We start from the raw sequence: 19,128 nt of genomic DNA, 5'->3' as shown, positions 1-19,128 counted from the left end.
GAGATATATTATTCATTAGTACAAAGGTTATTAAAAATTTAATTCCATCGTGGAGTACCTAATTATTATTTAATGTCTTTGGAGAAGTTTATTTGGTAATGCGAAACGCTTTCACTTCAACTTTAATCATTCTTACTAATAAGTTCAAATGAAATTCATAATTAGTCAAACGATTCAACAACCTTGAGAAATGAATTATGTGAACCCTTTTCCCCAGACAGAATGTTAAATTTTGAAGACAAGAGAAAGATTTTACTGCTTTTGTTAATCATATATTTTTGTCAATCATGGAGATTTTGGAGAAGCCTCTACAATTCTAATTTTTTTCTAATTTTAACGCAGAGAACTTTAAAAAGGACAAATAATACTGATCAAGAAAACCCGAATTTATTATTTGATCTATGCAAATAGAATTAAGATTTTTAAGTGATTACAAAATAACAAACCTTAACCGTCAAATATCCACGTAAATATTTTTTTTGGCAATTTGTAGATGTCTAGAAAAACGGTTTGGAATGCTAAATATCAACATAATTACAAATTATTTTTTTTACATTTAGCGATAAATATTAATAATTTATTGATTTAAAATTTATTTCAAGCACCTTTTGTGAAACCAGCAGAAATATCGAGAGGGTTTTTTTTAAGTCGACGACTCATCTCTGATATAGTTTGAATTTTCTACACGATAATATGACGTGCCACCGATATAAATATGAAAGTTTTTTGAACCCTAACTTTTGAATAATAATAATCTTTTGAATTGTTTTTTGTGAATAAGAAATGGAGTTTTTAAGTCCCATCTGACCAATTGCCTAAGATTTATTTCACATAAGCTTGTTTAACGTATAGTTTTTTGCCATTTTGAATTTTGTATTAAATCTTTTTCTTTGTATTTTTTTTATACAATATATTTAATATTATTAATTCGTACGTATTATTGTTGTCACTTATTAAACGTTTTGCATTACACAACCTCTGCATTCCTTTTAGAATAAATAATTATTTTTATTACTATCGAACGATCCAGCATAGTTTTACCGTCCGAGACGCCTTCGCGCAGAAATATTTCTGAAGTCATCTAAGGCTACTTAAATCCTCAGGCCTCGAGCACATTCTATAAGCATTCTGAAAAAATGTGTTGGAATGGTGATGAAATATGCTTTCAACTTTGAAATATTAAAATTTTATACGCAAATTTAAGAATGACATGAAAATGGCTCATGGCTTTTGTTACTAAAATTACTGATAGCCAAAAATATAAAAAACACACTTATTTTATTAACCCTCCGATGGGCAATGAGGCCTGGCCAGGCCATCTTAATATTATATTTTCCCGTTTTTTTGGAAATATAATTTACAATATAACTCGACGACCTGAAGGGTTTTACCACATAGCCTAGACAGGCCATTGCATATGGTATCAAAGTTAAGGTGGTTTTGCTATTTGGAATTCCAATTACCCGCTCAGAGGTCAAATTTACACAGGAAAACTTTCAGATGTTGATCGTGAAGCGAATAAAGGTGTAAAGTGGTGTTGGATTGCTGTTGCCACTTCCACCGGTAAACTTGCCATAACACAAAAACAAGGTGCATCTACATTTCTTGAAGTAACTACGTTACAGTATATTGTAACTAATTTTTCAATTTTTTATTTAGACCAAAAGAGATTAATTGCGCGTACATTACACTCTTTTATGGACAAAATTACTGTGCAACGAACACTGTATGTATATAAAAATATGCATAAACTTATAAGTATCGCTATATGGACAAAACATTAAAGTGTGATAACTTTTTATATTACTCGACATGGCCAAAATTCTGGTGAGACAAATACTTACCATCTTTAGTACTGTACGTGCGAATAGGGTGTTTGTTCCGTTACATACACATATATGACATATATGCAACATATTGACACGTTCATACCCACTATTTGCACACCTGCCTTTATATGAAACTAGTAAGATAGCCCACACCTCTTATATGGCCTGGCCAGACCACATTGCCTACCCAAAGAGATAAAAGTACATTGCCCATTGGAGGGTTAAACAACTGTATTATAATAATAATAATAATTTGATAATTTGTAGAGCGCCGTTTTTGTGAAAAATCACCTCAAGGGCGCTGTACAATTTATTTCCTAGGATCTACATTTGTTATTTAGAAAAGATACCAAAACATAACTGGCAAGTCACTTCCGACAAACACACTTATATTAAAGTTTATGCTTATAAAAGATAAAACTGCACGCAGAGGACACTATCAAAAAACACTGGTCATCACATGACCTTAAGTCTGCTATAGTTTTTATTTTAATTTAACTGTCTTAAAAAGCCTACAAATTGTTAGTTATTATCATTTTTATTTATTTATTTTTAATTATTATTTTTATTTATTTTATTTTATTTTTAGTATTTTTTTTTTTTACATTTTGTTAATTTAAATTGCCGTCGACTGTGAAAGTGGAGGTTTCTGAAATTATGGATACGACTGTCTGAAAAGGTGCGTTTTAAGTTTAGACCTAAATTCTGTCGAGTCTGCGATCATTCTCAAATCATGCGGCAGTCCATTCCAGGCTTTAGGTCCTGACACGGCGAAAGCACGCTCACCGAACTTAGTATCTGGTGTGCGCTTTGGTTCCTTCAACCTTCAGATAGCTGATGACGTTGCTGACCTAAGGGTTGACTGTCGGGAATTGGAATCTTCTGGAATACACAATTCTGATAAGTAAGCCGGAGCCATTCCGTTAAGTGACTTAAATACCATCCAGCATACCTTGAACTGGATTCTTTCAGGACATTTGAGCCAGTGCAGATTTTTGAGATGCTCTGAAATGTGGGAGTATTTAGATACTCCGGTGATAAGCCTTGCCGCGGCGTTGAAAACGGATTGTAATTTGTAATTACAAGCGTTAAAGTCACCTCCCTTTTTTTTAGTTTCATATGAAAATAAATTATTAAAAAAATTAATCTCAAGTTTTTTTCAAATTGCGGTCAGAACCCTTGGTTTCATGAAGGCGCACATTTTTAATTCTTCTGTGGTTAGCTTCTAGATTTGAATATAAAGTGTAGTGTTTTATCTTTCTAAAACCGTTTTTACCATATTTTTTACCACAGCAGTAAGGGAGACAACGATTTTTGTGAGACCATGTTGTTTCCAAAAGAGAACAAATTAGCCTTAAGTGTTAACATAATAAATACTGTCCAATATTACGAGTTTCAATAATTTCTAACCTAAGACATTTCATATTACTGTGAAAATTAGCTTTTATTCGAATAAGTTAGTTTGTGAATATTGAAAAAGTGTTTCTTTCATATCTGGGTGAAAGTATTGTGGTAATGCCTTTGTGATGGTCATTCAGAAAAAAGTAGAAATAATTTCCACTTGAATAAATTCGTTCATCGCATGTAACCTTGACCAATAATTGATGAATTGTTAATGTCGTGCATTTTATTAGAGCAATATACCTTAAGCATGGCATAAACCACTAGTACATTATGTAGTTAATACGTTCCTATGACACTTAAACCCAATACACAACCACATAATAACATTATGCAAATCAGCCCGTCACCACCTGTCCACAGCGTACCTGCCAAACAATGCTGGCAAATGACTGGTGAGCCGTGTCAGGTGTTATGCTGATAGTGTTTAGTCCAATTAGTTCGACGATTCAACTCAATTTCACGTATTTAGTCAAAAGGTCAATTGTGTTCGGGCCTTGTGCTTGACCTGCGGCTGCGCCATTGAATTTAATTGCTTTGTCGGGTGATTGTTTCAAATTTAGCATAGTGATGGCTTGGCCCTACGTTTTGCGAATAATTTCAATATGTAATGAGGTATTGGATTTAGACTTAACTTCCAAACAACCATCAGTCTGATGATTATGACTGATATTATTTCTGACAGGTTTCCGTCATTTGACTGGAAACTTGTTTTAATACAGACTAAAGCCGGAGAAGTGCTGACACCAGAGTTAAGAATAATATTTTTAAAAAAGTTAAAAAATCAACGTATTACAAAACCACTTTAATTTGTTATACCATACGTTGGGGATAAAGTACATACATTTCGGGAGGTGAGTCAACATGATGGTAGAATTAAAAAGATGTACTACTTAACATCCAAAAATATTTTTCCTTCGAATAATATTATTTTTTCCGTAGAAACTTTTTTTCTGAAAAATTCTTCAAAACGTTGAAATTTATAAAAAAGTTGTTCATCTTTTTTTACTCTATAAATATCAATGATTTACTCTAGTAATATCATGTGGAATCAGCTCCCGAAATTTGTGCACTTTGCCCCGGATACCCTGTATTCGTACTTGAATTATCTACAATCAAACAAATCGCAACAGATAACGGTTATCTTGCAAGGATTTTCATTAATATCCTAAATACAAAAATAATATGGATGAGCAATATGAGCATATTTTTATGCAACGGCCCGTCTCAAAATTTTAACATAACTTCCAATAATAATCCACCTTATCAATGGCGTTGAATACTGTACAAATATTTTTTCTCAAATAGCTTAAAATATCTCCCATCAGATATCAACCAGCATTTTACACAAAAAATGGTACAGGTATTTTTTTATGAACGGGAAAGACACAAAAGATAGTTTAGGTTACTCAGCTATTTATTTGCTGCAGTATCCATCTTCTATCTTCGTGCCACCTGTTCCTGTACTTCATTTTACTTAACTTAGCTTCTTTTTTTGTTATATTTATTGTAATACCTGCATCAACTGTAAAGCGCCCCTGAGGTGATCTCTCACAAAAGCGGCGCTATATAAATTATCCAAGAATAAATAAATAAATAAATACTCACTCCTATGCAGTGACTGTCCCGCGTTTTATATAGAAAACACAACGATTAATATTAATATCCGTATCAAAAAGCACCTATATATATGTTATATATGTCTAAGTATATGTCTAAGTAATACTGGATTCTTCGAAATTGCCAATCATTTCTTTAAAACAGACCAAACGTTTAATAAAAATACAGGGTTTAGTTCCGTAACACAAAAAAACAGAATAGGGATCAGACTGGATAATTTGGAGGCACTAGAGTTACATAGAAAGTCAAACACATTAACAGCAAAGTTATCAACAGCCAAATCAACCTAAATAAAAGTCCTATACTTAAGTTGTTCCCTATTGAATAACTCTCTGCCCAATCTTCATACTAATCCAACTACTTCTTCCATTGGAGCTTAGCCCGATTTTGTGCAACCCTATTTGAAAGCGTAATGTATTGGTAAAATATGTTTTTTTTTAATTTACTCCACACTGGAGGCCCGGAGGAAAATAATTTCCCTCAGGGCCTATGTCATCTCTGAGGATGCTGCGTGGAGGGTGTTTTTAAAGAAAGAAAGGAGAGAAAGTTCAGGGAAGGAAAAATATATAAAGGTTGGGTAGGAATCTAGTGGTCAGTACAAAGATATTAGAAGAACGAGATGTGCTATGCGCAGTTCGTACTGAGTGGAATTGTTTTGCCGAGTGTCGCCGGTTTTGTTCACCAATACTACTGCACACCTTCGCTTGCGCTAAGGTATCCGCACTAATACATAGAACAGATTTCTGTGCGTACACGTCCCAATACCGTTCAAAGTACCCTAATTAGGTAGTACTCCGGCTACGGTCCGGCGGCCAACATAGCATATCTCGTTCTTCTAATATCTTTGGGTCAGTATGTCCAGGAGTGACAGATGTATGAATCCACCCCTCCCGCTTTGGTGCAATTCAATGGGTCGAGAGAAATCAGCTGGAGAGGTCAAAGGGTCTCCCCAAACCGGCTTCTCCCGATCCGGTCCATCGCGCAAACTGGTGGGCAATCGCATCAGCCGACAAGATCTGAACACATTTCACCCGATGAACCCGGGCACCCCTGTCACTTGCGGTGACCTCTGGCAGAGATGTTGGATATCCAATAAATAATCTTCGGGGCGGAGGTACCGATACCCGCCTCCCAAATTAATTATTTTGTGTTTAGACTAACGGAATTCAATACTTCCTTTGTGTGAAAGCACTATGAATCAATAAACCGTGTTACTTGCAGATTTTTGATTCCAGTAGAGTATTATACTGCCCTGAAGAAGCTACGGTTGTATCAAAACATTAAGTATAAATCATAAAAGTATTGTATTGTTATTGTTACAAAACAAAGTTTATTTTTTTTAAACATAATATCATATCACATCTGATGTTTGTATGCATCTGCTTCATTTGAATAAATGAAAAATATTCTTTTGAAAAGTTTTTCTTTCTGATTGTTGTATCCTTTCCGGATTTCGATATTTATAAAGTTAATTTTCCAGCGCATAACGTGTTTGTAAATCAAGCGTATTATGGCGATCATTAAAAAATTAAAGCCAAAATGTAAATTTACATAACAAAATGATACAATTCATTTTTGTTCATACTTGCCCCACCGATGAATTAAGCATGCTCATTAAATATTACAAAAGAGCTATGGAAAAAATAAAATACAAAATGTCAAAAAAAATTCAACAGAATTTTACGACACTCATCAAAATATTTTAAAAAAATATATGAACAGGAAAATTAACAAATTATTATGTGTGTATATCATGTGTGAGAGAGAATAAACCAAAAATGAAAACAGAAAAAATCGATGTAAAAGGTGCGTTGCATAATGCATAGAAGATAACATCATAGAAAATAAAACGTGAAATGAAAAGAATAATATAAGAATATCCCAGAAGAGCCAAAAAAAAATCACAGAGAAAACAAGCAACAATATGAAGACATTTGATAATAACAAAAGTGTGAAAATAGCGTTAGAATTAGTTATTCAGTTTTACGTGTTTAAATCCGATAATGCCCAAAACAGCTGTAAATATCCCTTTGTTCCAAGTCTGCCACTCGTTCGGCTGATCTGACTGAAGTGTTCCAGTACTCTCTGTTGCAGACGGTGGTTGAGGCGTGCCAGAAGAAACGCCAGTGCAAGTTCCACACCAGCCCCAAGGCGTTCGGCGGGGACCCTTGCCCCGGGGTCAGGAAGTACGTGGAAGTGGCCTACAAGTGCCGCCCATGTGAGTAAACCAAACTCTTTTTTAATTCTATTTTATTTGATTGACTTTTAATTTTTTTACCCATCAATGTAATATACATCATTGAAGAAGAAAATAATATATCTAAAAAAACATGACACCGAAAAAGGCAATGAAAATATTTATCAGTGTTATGTTTATTAGAAATATCTTATTCTTTCACAATGTTATGATTTTTAAACATCATCATATTTTCTTCATGTTGTTGATTTTCTCGTCATCATGTTTGTCGGTTGCAGATTGGGTTGCTGTTACTTCACACTTTCACAGCTTTTAATGATTTACTCATGTTTTTTTTTTAAATTGTTTATTTTCGTATAAAATAAATGTTTTTTTTCTGACCAAAGGATGTATTGAATTTTGAAATGTTAAGTAAATTTAAAGTATTGTCCTAATAATGGTTTTGTGGTGTGATGTTGGTGAATAAAGCACTTTTTTTATTACATACTTAGTCATTGACAGGTCAGTGACTAAGTAGGCACCGTGTTCGGGTAGGCTCAATTCCTCGGCTGGCTAAGACCTCCATCATGACACAAGCAACATTTTCCGTTTACTGTGATGGTACTAGAAGATATTAAAATATTATCAGGTTATTCGTAACCCGGGAATGTTTGTTTTTCTTTAAAAAAAAATAACAATTGAGATGGTCTATTAGCAGTCGATCACATCGAAATCGAAACTCACAATGGTTGCCGACTTAATATATTGCTTAGTGAAGTGGTTTATCCATTTTCTATATCACTGCTCCATAGATTTTAAACTATGAGCATTAGGGTATATGACTAAGGTGGAAATAACTGATTTATATTCAGTCACAAATATTCGTAAAACCAAAATATTGTAAAAGAATTTATAAACCAGTTCTTTTATGTAATTATTATTAAGCGTGATAACTGTTTCGGCTTCTGAAGGCATTATCAAACAGTCACGCGGTTTAATAATTACACAACAGATTGTGCTTATAAATAAACTTTTTTTTTTAAATAAATTGAAAGTTAATATTATTGATTCATACAATATAATCAAATACATTATCTTACATTAATAATATTTTTTAGTTAATTTTTCAACATATTTTGCACTTGCAATTAGGTCGTGTATCCGTCAAAAGATAATCTTTGAAAAATAAAGAAAAATAGCCATCATATCTCGCATCCCATGTCTTCCAGAAATATGGTCAGGAAACTTTGTAATATATCTTTGAAACCAAAATAAACTTTATCGGTGTAAAAAACACCACATTATCGGAGCATTATGTATTAGTAACCAGATAGGTTATTATACATAATTTCATTCAACTTTTCACCCAAAGTTACTTATTAAGTACCTACCTTCTAAAAAAACTCTTGATTACTCAAGACTTTCACTTACACAGAATTTCATCAGTAATTTCACTTCGGAGAAAAAATGAATTCAAATGAAAATCTTATTGACATCAATGATATTTTAAATGTTTTATCTTTAACGCCAAAAAAAATATTATTTACTACGATTAAAATTTTTGGCAAAAAAATATTTTTTTTCACGAGAAAATTATGTTCATTTCACCTCCCAATTTGGAAGGCGGGTATGGGTAACACCGCCCCGGGAACCATTTATTGGAGACCAACACCTCTGCCATAGGTCACTTGAAGTGGTTCGTTACGTTTGGTGACGGGACGCAGGATTGACCGGGATAATGAGGTGAGGTTTGTCGGCGGATGCGTCTGCCACCAACCGCGTGGCGGGCCGGATCGGGAGTGACAGGTCGAGGGAGAACTTTTGACCTCTCCAACAGGACTCTCTCGAAGCATCCCCTTGCACCGCAGTGGGAAGGGTGGATTCATTCGTCACTCCTGGATACACTGACCGCCAGTTCCTACCGACCCTTCATACCCTTTTCCTTCCCAGAACTTCCTCTCCTTCCTTTCCTAAAAAGACCCTCCACACAGCATCCCCAAAGTAACCTTAGCCATGAACGGAATTATTTTCTTACTCCCCTGAAAGGGAGGAAAGCCTTTTGTGTGGATCTTATATAAAAAAGGAGCTTTAAATATTCCATTTTTTTTTAAATAATCACTTTTTTCATTTCAAGTTTTTTTCAATTTGCTATTGTTTAAGGTATGAAATATTTCTTAGTAAAATAATATTGCTAAACGGAGAATTTTTTTTTTATATGTTTCATATTGACGTTTTCCCTCTTGAAACATTTCTATAGAGTATAAAATGCGTACCTTGCTACTGACTAAATATATCGTTTTTTTTCTCGAAACTCATAGGTACATCACATCAATACTAATTGCGTCCAAAAATATATTGTAAATATAATCAGAGAGAAAACAAACTGAATAAACAATAATAAATATCCGAAATTTTCCAAGAATATTTTTAGTGATAATATATAATTCACGGGAAGATAGGAACGCAATAAAAATATTCTGATTATGTTTAATAAACAAAATTTGATTGGATAAAGAACGTTTGATCGATTTAGTCAATTAATCATTCGATAATATCCTCCGCAGGGTTATCAACTGGCCCAACAAGCCAATCAAAGAAATGAAATTATATCTACCTTGACTTACCCCTCCTAAACTCCTTCGCCCGCGGCATTCAACAGGATGTTCCCTGAATAGATGATTAATATTAGTTCAGGTTGATTTATTGGAAAAAGTAAACTCTGTTTTTATTCAGTCATTAATTTGAGGTTAACTATTCCATTTCAACATCAATATAAAATAACCAATAATATCGTCGTACTTCGATCTTATTTTATTTATAAAAATGATGTTCCTTGCATAACCATAAACAGTAGACGAATTTATTCCTCAGCAAATGTAAGTTTTTAATACTACTAACGCTTGTAATATTGCAATTTTTCCGTTGCTGTAAGAGAAGAAAATCCCATAATATAAGCCACTGTTTTTTAGACTTATTAGCAATGAAAAAAATATTAGTTTATTTATTCACGTACTTCATAGAACGATCATGCACCAGTACATTGTGGAGATGATTACAAAATTGACATACATCTAGTATAAAAGGTCATGGGGGCAGTTTTACTAAAGTGTGACATGTTTCAACTGTCTTTAAACGACGTTGAAAATGTCGTGAATCAGTGCGAAAATGTTAAGCAGTTGAGTTCTGATAGGACAAGTCCTCGCTTTCGGGGTATAAAAAAGTACTTAGGATCTCCCATGAGTATACTTGTTAGGCACACATAAGTTAACATCTTTGAATAGGTGGATTAAACACAGTTCCAGAGATTAGTTTTAAAAAATGTTTAAAAGTGGGCGTGCTTCTGAGGTGTTGAAATCGAGCATTCTTGTTGAACAATAATGGATACAGGAATGGATAGTACGTAGATTAACTAACTAACTAACCATAATGCCGTTTCGCCGAAGGGGTAGGCAGTGAGGACAGACTGCCAAACAACTCGTTCTTGGCACAACTTCTTGCCTCATTCACATTCATAAATCATCTCATAGATACTCTTCTATTATGCTGGCTCTTGAAATGAGTATCTGATTCACTTGATCCATGTCTTCCTCGGGTTTTCCCGACTTCTGCTACCATTCGCATTTGCATAATATATCCTCTTTACACTCCTTTCTTCATTAATTCGCTCTACTTGCCCAAACCATTTAAGTGTCCCTTTATTAATCTTACTCATTACGCTCACTTATTATATGCCTTGTACTCTTTGCGGATCTCCACATTCCTCACACGATTATACATGGTGTAATGTAGGAACATTCCAATGCTTAAATGTAATAGTGAGATCTTCAGGATCAAGTAGAGGGTTCAAAAACGGCAGAGCAGAGAACTCAATCTCATGATTGTGGGATTAATATTCTGTCACGTAAGGTGGGAAATCAGAAATAAAAAGAGGAAGTACTTAATCAAAATTATAATAAAACCATCAAAAGCACAACAAGGGAGTACAAAGAATACCAATGTAACAATAGGAATAAAAGTAGACACATACCAGATGGACTCCTGAACCAAACTAAGCTAACTTAACGTGGCCAAGAATCGAAGGAAAAACAACGGATGGCGAACGAAAACTTGACTCCGGTGGAGGGGAACAGACCCGTGACGGAAGCCAGGACATCCTTCACTTAGTGGACACAGGAGGGCGCAACTTCTTCAACGAGCGCCTGTAGAATCTTCATCCGAGTAGCACGTGGAATCCCAGGAAGCAAGGTCATCCTTCATTTCGTGGAGACAGGAGGGCGCAACTCCTTCAACGATCGACTGTAGAATCTTCATCCGAGTAGCACGTGGAATCCAACCAGACTCGTCCTACGGACTTCGGGAACAGCAATCCGTGACTTTGCGACGCGAGGTTAAACAGCCATAAACTTCTAGCCACAGCTAGGACCAATCTATTTACGGTTTTAAGTCCAAAACACAAGAACTACAAACATGAGCACCGGCCATCACCGAAAAAAGCGGGGTTCCATAACCTTCACTAAAAATAATAACCTACACGAACTATTTGTGTTAGGAGAAACACCCCGCGCCCTTTTTAAAAGATAAGAACAACTTCTAATCACATGATTAACTCAGATTAAAACACCTTAAATGGCGAGTGACTAAATCACCGTGCAGCTGCCCAAGCTGACCGGGGAGGAAGTGACCATAAACAAAACTATCTTTTCTTCCTCAAAAAATATTGCCAAACTAAAAAAAAACACCATAGACAAAATAACCCAAATAGGCAAGAACTGCACTAGTCACAAAATATTTATGTGACAGTGGTTTTACCACACATACGCCTCAGGGATCTCATTTCAAAGCATTCAATCCTCTACGTAGATTAACTCCATAGATAATGGTAAATCACTAATTATAGTATATTTACCGTAGCAACATCTTCGTATCACACGTAAGCATAATAAGCAAGGTGAAATATTAATAATTTATTATAAATATCACATAAATATAGCAACCAAGTGTTTTTTTTTCGTGGGAGACAAATAACTGAATAGAAAAACAAACATTAAAACATCCATCAGGAAGCGTTCAAATTAATCTATTTCAGAATTAATTAAGAAATATATCTATATTTATCTCATATTTTATGTATGAACTGATAAATAATTTTAAAAAAACGTGCTGTTTTAAACGTTTTTCAAAGAAGCAAAATAAATTCACTTCAAATACATTCAATAGCAGAGTAAAAAGAATAGATAGTTGAAACCTTCAAAGTTCTTTAGAATTCTTCAGAGAGACTGAATACCTAATAAAGAGGTTACAATAGAAAAATCCATGACAAGGATATTGTCAAACAATATCAAAAAGTGCAAGCTATTATAATTAGGACACAAGATGTAAAAATGCTGAAAAAAAACAGTAAAAATAGTGTCAGAAGGTGAAACTTGTAACTGAGAAAATGATATCAAGAGAATTTCGAAACCACCATAGAATTATACAACGATACTGTAATGAAACGCTGTTTGATCAAAGATGGAGAATAGACTGTCATTTATTTCATATAAGTTTACATATTAAATACATAGATGGCAGCACTAGTCTTATATTGTTGTTATCATTTCAACACCCCCACTATAACTAACAATATAAATACAATTAAATTAAACAATTTGCACACCTAGTTTATCCAAAAATTCATAATGTTTTGTGGAACCCAAACTTTTGGTGAACAAATCAGCAGGCATTTCAGCTGTTGGCAAATACTTAACATTTACAATATTATTTGCTACACATTCTCTACAAAAATGATATTTAATATCAATATGTTTGGTGCGCTTATGAAAAACTGGATTTGCTGTTAACTTTTGCGCACTCTGATTGTCATTGAAAATATCAATAGTATACATTTTTTGAGTTATTTCATATTGTAAATTTCTCAAATAAATTGCTTCTTTGCAGGCTTCGGTGATGGCCATATATTCAGCCTCACTACTAGATAGTGCAACAGTATTCTGTTTTTTTGTTTCCCAAGAGATAACACAACCGGATAAAGTAAAACAAATTCCAGTGTATGACCTCCTATCTATAATGTTTCCGCCCCAATCAGCATCTACAAACCCTTTTAATATTGAGCTTCCACTAGCGGAATACTTTAAACCATAATCTTTAGTACATTTTAGGTATCTCAATAACCTTTTTACATAAGAACAATGTTCTTTGGAATAACAATTATTAAATTGGCTTAAAAAACCAACCGTATATGCAATGTCCGGTCTGGTTAGAACCGCTAAATACATAAGACATCCAATTATTTGTTGATATGGAAAATTACCAACACAATGTTCATTTTTTGACACATTTAACTTTGTTTCCATTGGAGTCTGTGCAGGTTTACTTTGGCTCATATTAAACTTATGCAACAGCTGATCAATATAATCTTTCTGACTTAATATTATTGTTTGCTTAGATTTGTTAACAGTTATGTTAACACCCAGACATTTCTTTATTTCTCCTAAATCTTTTATTTTGAAATGACTTGTTAAGACATCCTTTAAATGCTTAGTTTCATTAGTATCATTTGAAAAAACAAAAAAGTCATCTACAAACAATGCGACAATAGTTTTAAACTGATCTTTCATTTTTGTATACATACATGGTTCTATTTTAGATCTAATATAACCTATGCTTAACAAACATTCATCTACTTTTTTATACCAAGCTCTTGATGATTGTTTAAGCCCGTAAATGGCCTTTTTTAATTTAAGTACTTGACCATTTTGTGTTTTTTCAGAAAAACCTTTTGGTATTTTCATGTAAACAGTTTCCTTAAGTGTACCATTCAAGAAAGCCGTTGTTACATCAAGATGTGTTGTTTTCAAATTTAGTTGTACTGACAATGCAAAAAGTAATCTTAATGTAGTATGTCTCACTACGGGAGAAAATGTTTCTGTAAAGTCCACACCTTCAACTTGTGAAAAACCTTTTGCCACTAAACGTGCACGAAAGCGGACTTTATTTTCACTATCATACTTTTTACGAAGCACCCACTTGCACTGTACAACTCTTCCATCTTTTGGAGCATCACTTAACTCCCACGCATCATTGTCTTTGAAACACTGCAACTCTTCTGTTATAGCCAACTCCCACTGTTCTTTTTCTGGTCCATTTAAAGCGTCATGCAGAGACAAACCAGCCACATTATCATATGTCTCACTGTCAACGCACAGATTTGATAACCCATACCTCTCTGGAATCTTCCTCTCCCGGTTAGGTCGGCACTGCGGGCTTTCTTTCTCACTGTCTGCATCTTCATAATCACTGGGCCCATAACCTGTAATGAAACGCTGTTTGATCAAAGATGGAGAATAGACTGTCATTTATTTCATATAAGTTTACATATTAAATACATAGATGGCAGCACTAGTCTTATATTGTTGTTATCATTTCAACAGATACAAACTATTTTTTTTTAATATGATTTGGTTAAGGCGAAGATTAATACTAAATCACTGTTTTGATTAATCTTTATAACGAATCGGTGTACATTATGAATACCAAAAAATATGCTTTAAATAAATTGAAGGTTTTCCTATCGTTTCGTTTGAGTAGAATATAAATAAAAAAATAAATTACCAAAAAAATATAAATGTGAACAACTAAAAATAATATTTTTTCAAAAGAAATGTGTGAACTCGTAAAGGAAACAACTTTTAACAAATACAGTATAATATCGAAGATTATCTGTGACAGTTTCACTTGATTATTTTTTTTCTCTTTCTTATAAAATTATTTACAAAATAAATAAAAACCAGTTTTGTGCTTGAAATCGAACATTTCTAGACTCCGTTTGTCAAGCGATTTTAATACCTGTTACCTACATATAAGGTATACCAGGAATATACACATTTTGATCTGAGAAAGTTAAGGAGAAAATAAATGGAAGATCGAAAAGTACCTGGCTACTCAGATTATCAAACACGGTTAAAGCCATTTCTCGAAACTGGGTAAATAAACTTTGTAATTATTTAATAAAAATAATCGATAAGTTTCAAAACCAGTGGTTTTTTTTTCGTAAGGATAAAGCAAAATAGACAAACAACTATAGACAAAAAATACAATGATCGTTGGTTAAATTGTTATTATTATTTTAAAAAAATATGTAAAATAAATACAATCATTGTAAAATCTGTAATTAGTGCATTTAAATTAACACAACAGAATCAGGAGTAACTGAAATGTCTAAATAACAAAAAATATCAAAATATGTATTAGTATGTAAATAAATTTAAGAGATGGTTATTTAAAAAAATATCTAATTATTAATAATATTTAGGACGGGTTGTTTCGGAGAATCTGAACAATTCATCAAATTTCAACGTTCATTTTCAAGGTCTGTGAAAGACTTATTCAAGTTCTGTTTTTATTTCAGTTTTGTCAAGCAACTAGTCTACAATGATATACAAACAGAACTTGAATAAGTCTTTCACAGACCTTGAAAATGAACGTTGAAATTTGATGAATTGTTCAAATTCTCCGAAACAACCCTTCCTTAATTAGCTATTAACACATTTTCGAATTTCAAAGTTATCTAATTGTAAGCCGCATTTGTAAAATGTATTTGTGTAAAAATTTTAACATTTTTTTTATTTAAATTTAAAGAATGATTTCTTTTTAAAATTTTAAATGATTTCTAAGGACGGGTTGTTTCGGAGAATTTGAACAATTCATCAAATTTCAACATTCATTTTCAAGTTCTGTGAAAGATTTTTTCAAGTTCTGTTTTACTTTCAGTTTCGTCAAGCAACTAGCCTATAATGATATAATAACACAACTTGAATAGGACTTTCACAGAACCCGGAAATGAACGTTGAAATTTGATGAATTGTTCAAATTCTCCGAAACAACCCGTCCTAAATGTATTTCCGAAAAAGGAAAAAAAATGATCAACCGACCACCATAACACGGGCATGTGCCTAGCATGGTGGTCGAAAAATTCCTCAATGCATGTAACTATTAATTTCATTGAATAAAGAAACATTAAAAAAAAAATTGATTAATGCAAATTTAATTATTTTATTTAAATTAAAATGACGCCACAAAGCGATTTTGCAATTATTCAAAGACGATATTAAATTATTTTATTTAATTTATACATGAATGACACATTAATTAAGTAAAATAAAAATCGTTGGCAGGTTTTCAAGCCCGCGTTCACCGTGTATGGAGCCGAGAAGCCTGCCGCTCTGCCGTAGAGGTCGATCTAGTTATATTCAGCAAGTACTTGTATCAAAATTGAGCTGCAAAACTCCGCGGGAAAATGCTTGATATCAGCTGAATTTATGCAAGCCGTTAATGATTTCATGACATGCTTTTCCATTAATCATCCCCATACGATTTATCCTTAGGGGATGCTTAGGTAATCCAACGTTAATTTATAGTAGGGCTCGCTACACCACTTTAAATTTCAGGGCGTTTGCCGCAGCAATGGTTATTCATGATTTATAAGTCATTAATCAAAGGGCGCTCCCCCAATCATCTGAGTCAGAAGTGAGAATTAATATACTAGGCAAAGTTCCCTACGCCTCATAGTTGGGTTGTCTTCATAAGATTCTTCACCTTTTAAAGCCCAAGGACACGGAACAATGGGTTGCTTATAGAAACAAGTAAAGAGATATCTGAATAATTAGGTATTACCTTTCAAAACAGTTTTGAAATTTCTTCTTTAAATTAAGGACGGGTTGTTTCGGAGAATTTGAACAATTCATCAAATTTCAACGTTCATTTTCGGGTTCTCTGAAAGACTTATTCAAGTTCTGTTTTTATATCATTGTAGGCTAGTTGCTTGACAAAACTAAAATAAAAATAGAACTTGAAAAAATCTTTCACAGAACTTGAAAATGAACGTTGAAATTTGATGAATTGTTCAGATTCTCCGAAACAACCCTCCCTAAGAAGTGGCGGTCGTGACCTCTGGATGTAATAGAGTGCTAATATTATTAAAAATGGAATTTTTGATGTTGTTGTAGATGAAAACGATTTTTAATTTTATTAAGAAAATTCGTTTTTTTGTATTGAAATTTTCAGGAAATTTCAGTTTGGCCGTGAAAAAATCGTTTTCGGCTACAACAACATCAATAATGCAATTTTTTGTAATATTAGTACTCTAGTAACTCAAAAGTCGCGAGTCGCTACTGAAATTAAGTAGCAATTAGGATTTTTAAATTCAAAACTATCGGCTTAAAAAATTACCTCTGTAGAGCTAGAGTTCCAGAAAACGTTAAAATCCCGGAGAAGGCAAATATATTCAGATATTATGATCGGAAGAGCCGGGCCCTCAGCTTCTCTTCTGTTTTACGTTAGCTTCTCAACTTTCTTTTTAACAAGGGCGCCATAATCAGGGCCGGCACTGAGCCAAACGGCGCCTGGCGCGAGTAAAATTTTGCCGACCCTTGTCATACCTAGTCGACGTCTAGGTAGGTGATCACTTTAATCAATAATATTCGGATGGTTGGATTTTTTGTATGGTGCTATTTATATGAAAAATAATCTCAAGGGCAATGTGTTTCGACTGTTAAGCGTTAGGTATTATTGGCGCCTTGACAATTCGGCGTTCGGAACGGATGGCTCCAATTGCGCCCGCATAGGGCCGGCCTTGACTTAGGAATATGTTGCGTTGTCACTTAAAAAAATAAGCAATTCAACAAAAAAATTAAATTTTTACACAGATTTCTCTCAATATCACAAAGAAGTTTATTGGCCGGTGTAAGAGGGGCTTAAGTTAATTCTCCACCCTATCCAACTCATATCATTATGAAAATCTAAAAGCGTTTGCTAGTGGAAGCTCATTTAACCGAAATTGATTTTCTCAAATCGAAATCTATGACAGTTCATGCATCAGTAAGTTTTGAGAAATGAGCTTTTTGTAGAATCATTAATAAATTATTTGAGATAAAGACACTTGAGAAATTTCATTATGTTTGAATGGGGATTGGGGACGTTGTTGAGATTATTAAAAGACACAAATCGTAACCCAATTTATCATTGTACACAACGGCTTCATTTTCTCATATAATTTTATTCTTATTTTTATAAACATTTTTGTTTGACATTACCATAATCAACGTGTAGAATATAGAGAGAGAAAAATTAAAAAAACCTTAATGACTTAAGGATAATTCCCACACCACAATTATTTTGGCAAAGAAGCATTTAATTAAATTAAAGGTAAATAAAATGCTGCACATTACTTGACTGGACAAATTAATGACTGAACTTAAAATGAACTGACTATAGTTTGACTAGTCTAATAAATCATTGTAGAAATGTATTATATATTTGTACAGTACCTTTGAGGTGATTTTGCACAAAAACGGCGTTACACAAATCGTCCAAATATTATTAGTATGATTTAAGAGTTGTTGTAATATAACCTATTTATAATAATTAGTATTCCCTGGGAATGTAATAATCAATTATTAAATTGTGGATGGGAAAGGAATGACAACTTTTTCTATTTTGCTATTATACTCAAACGTTTATGTACCTAGAATTTTGCGATGCTTATATTAATATTCTATAACTTACACGCTTGTTATAATCCATGTATAATTAAAATGACATTTAAACAAACGTAGATTACAAACAAGCTCTTATAACATTAATTAAATATTATGAAAGAAAATCTTAACAAAAATTATTGTTAGTTAAAAATTCCCAGCCAAAATTATGAAACTCCGTTCCCAGTACTCATTATTTCAACTTTTGTTAAGTGAGCTTCAGAAATATTCTGGCTATTACCTAGAAAGCGTATTATTAAAAAAAATGTTTTATCTTATTCAAAGTATTTCGATTCTTGCTAATGTTCACACAATTTAGAATTTTATAAATAATGTAATAAAAAAATTAAAAATTTCTAAAGGCTTGGCTTTTCGTGAAGTATGGGGTATCTATATCTTATGATGAAAATCATTAATTTATTTACTTTATTTTATTGCATTATTAGTCTTATCATATGCAATTCTCAAATATTGTGTGTCTTCTGGTTTAATTCTTTCGCGTTTTGTCTCATTTGAAGCACTTTTCAGTTTTCCCGATATTTATTCTGTCAAAAACTTTCATAACAAG

General features: G+C 33.2%; 1 protein-coding gene across 1 annotated transcript in view; it reads left to right on the top strand.

The window, feature by feature from the left end:
* Positions 1-19,128, top strand: part of LOC149419309 (uncharacterized) — a 334,474-nt gene that overhangs the window by 224,108 nt on the left and 91,238 nt on the right. Inside the window, exon 4 of the mRNA XM_089637967.1 lies at positions 6,930-7,068. Within this exon, the coding sequence (XP_089494093.1) occupies positions 6,930-7,068 (139 nt within the window). The remainder of the gene's footprint in view (positions 1-6,929; positions 7,069-19,128) is intronic.

This window comes from Hesperophylax consimilis, chromosome 12 (genome assembly GCF_061612785.1).
Source record: "Hesperophylax consimilis isolate HC1 chromosome 12, BYU_Hcon_1.0, whole genome shotgun sequence".
Taxonomy (NCBI): Eukaryota; Metazoa; Arthropoda; class Insecta; order Trichoptera; family Limnephilidae; genus Hesperophylax; species Hesperophylax consimilis.
The sequence above is the reverse complement of the archived record's forward strand: the minus strand, read 5'-3'. Positions and strand labels throughout refer to the sequence as shown.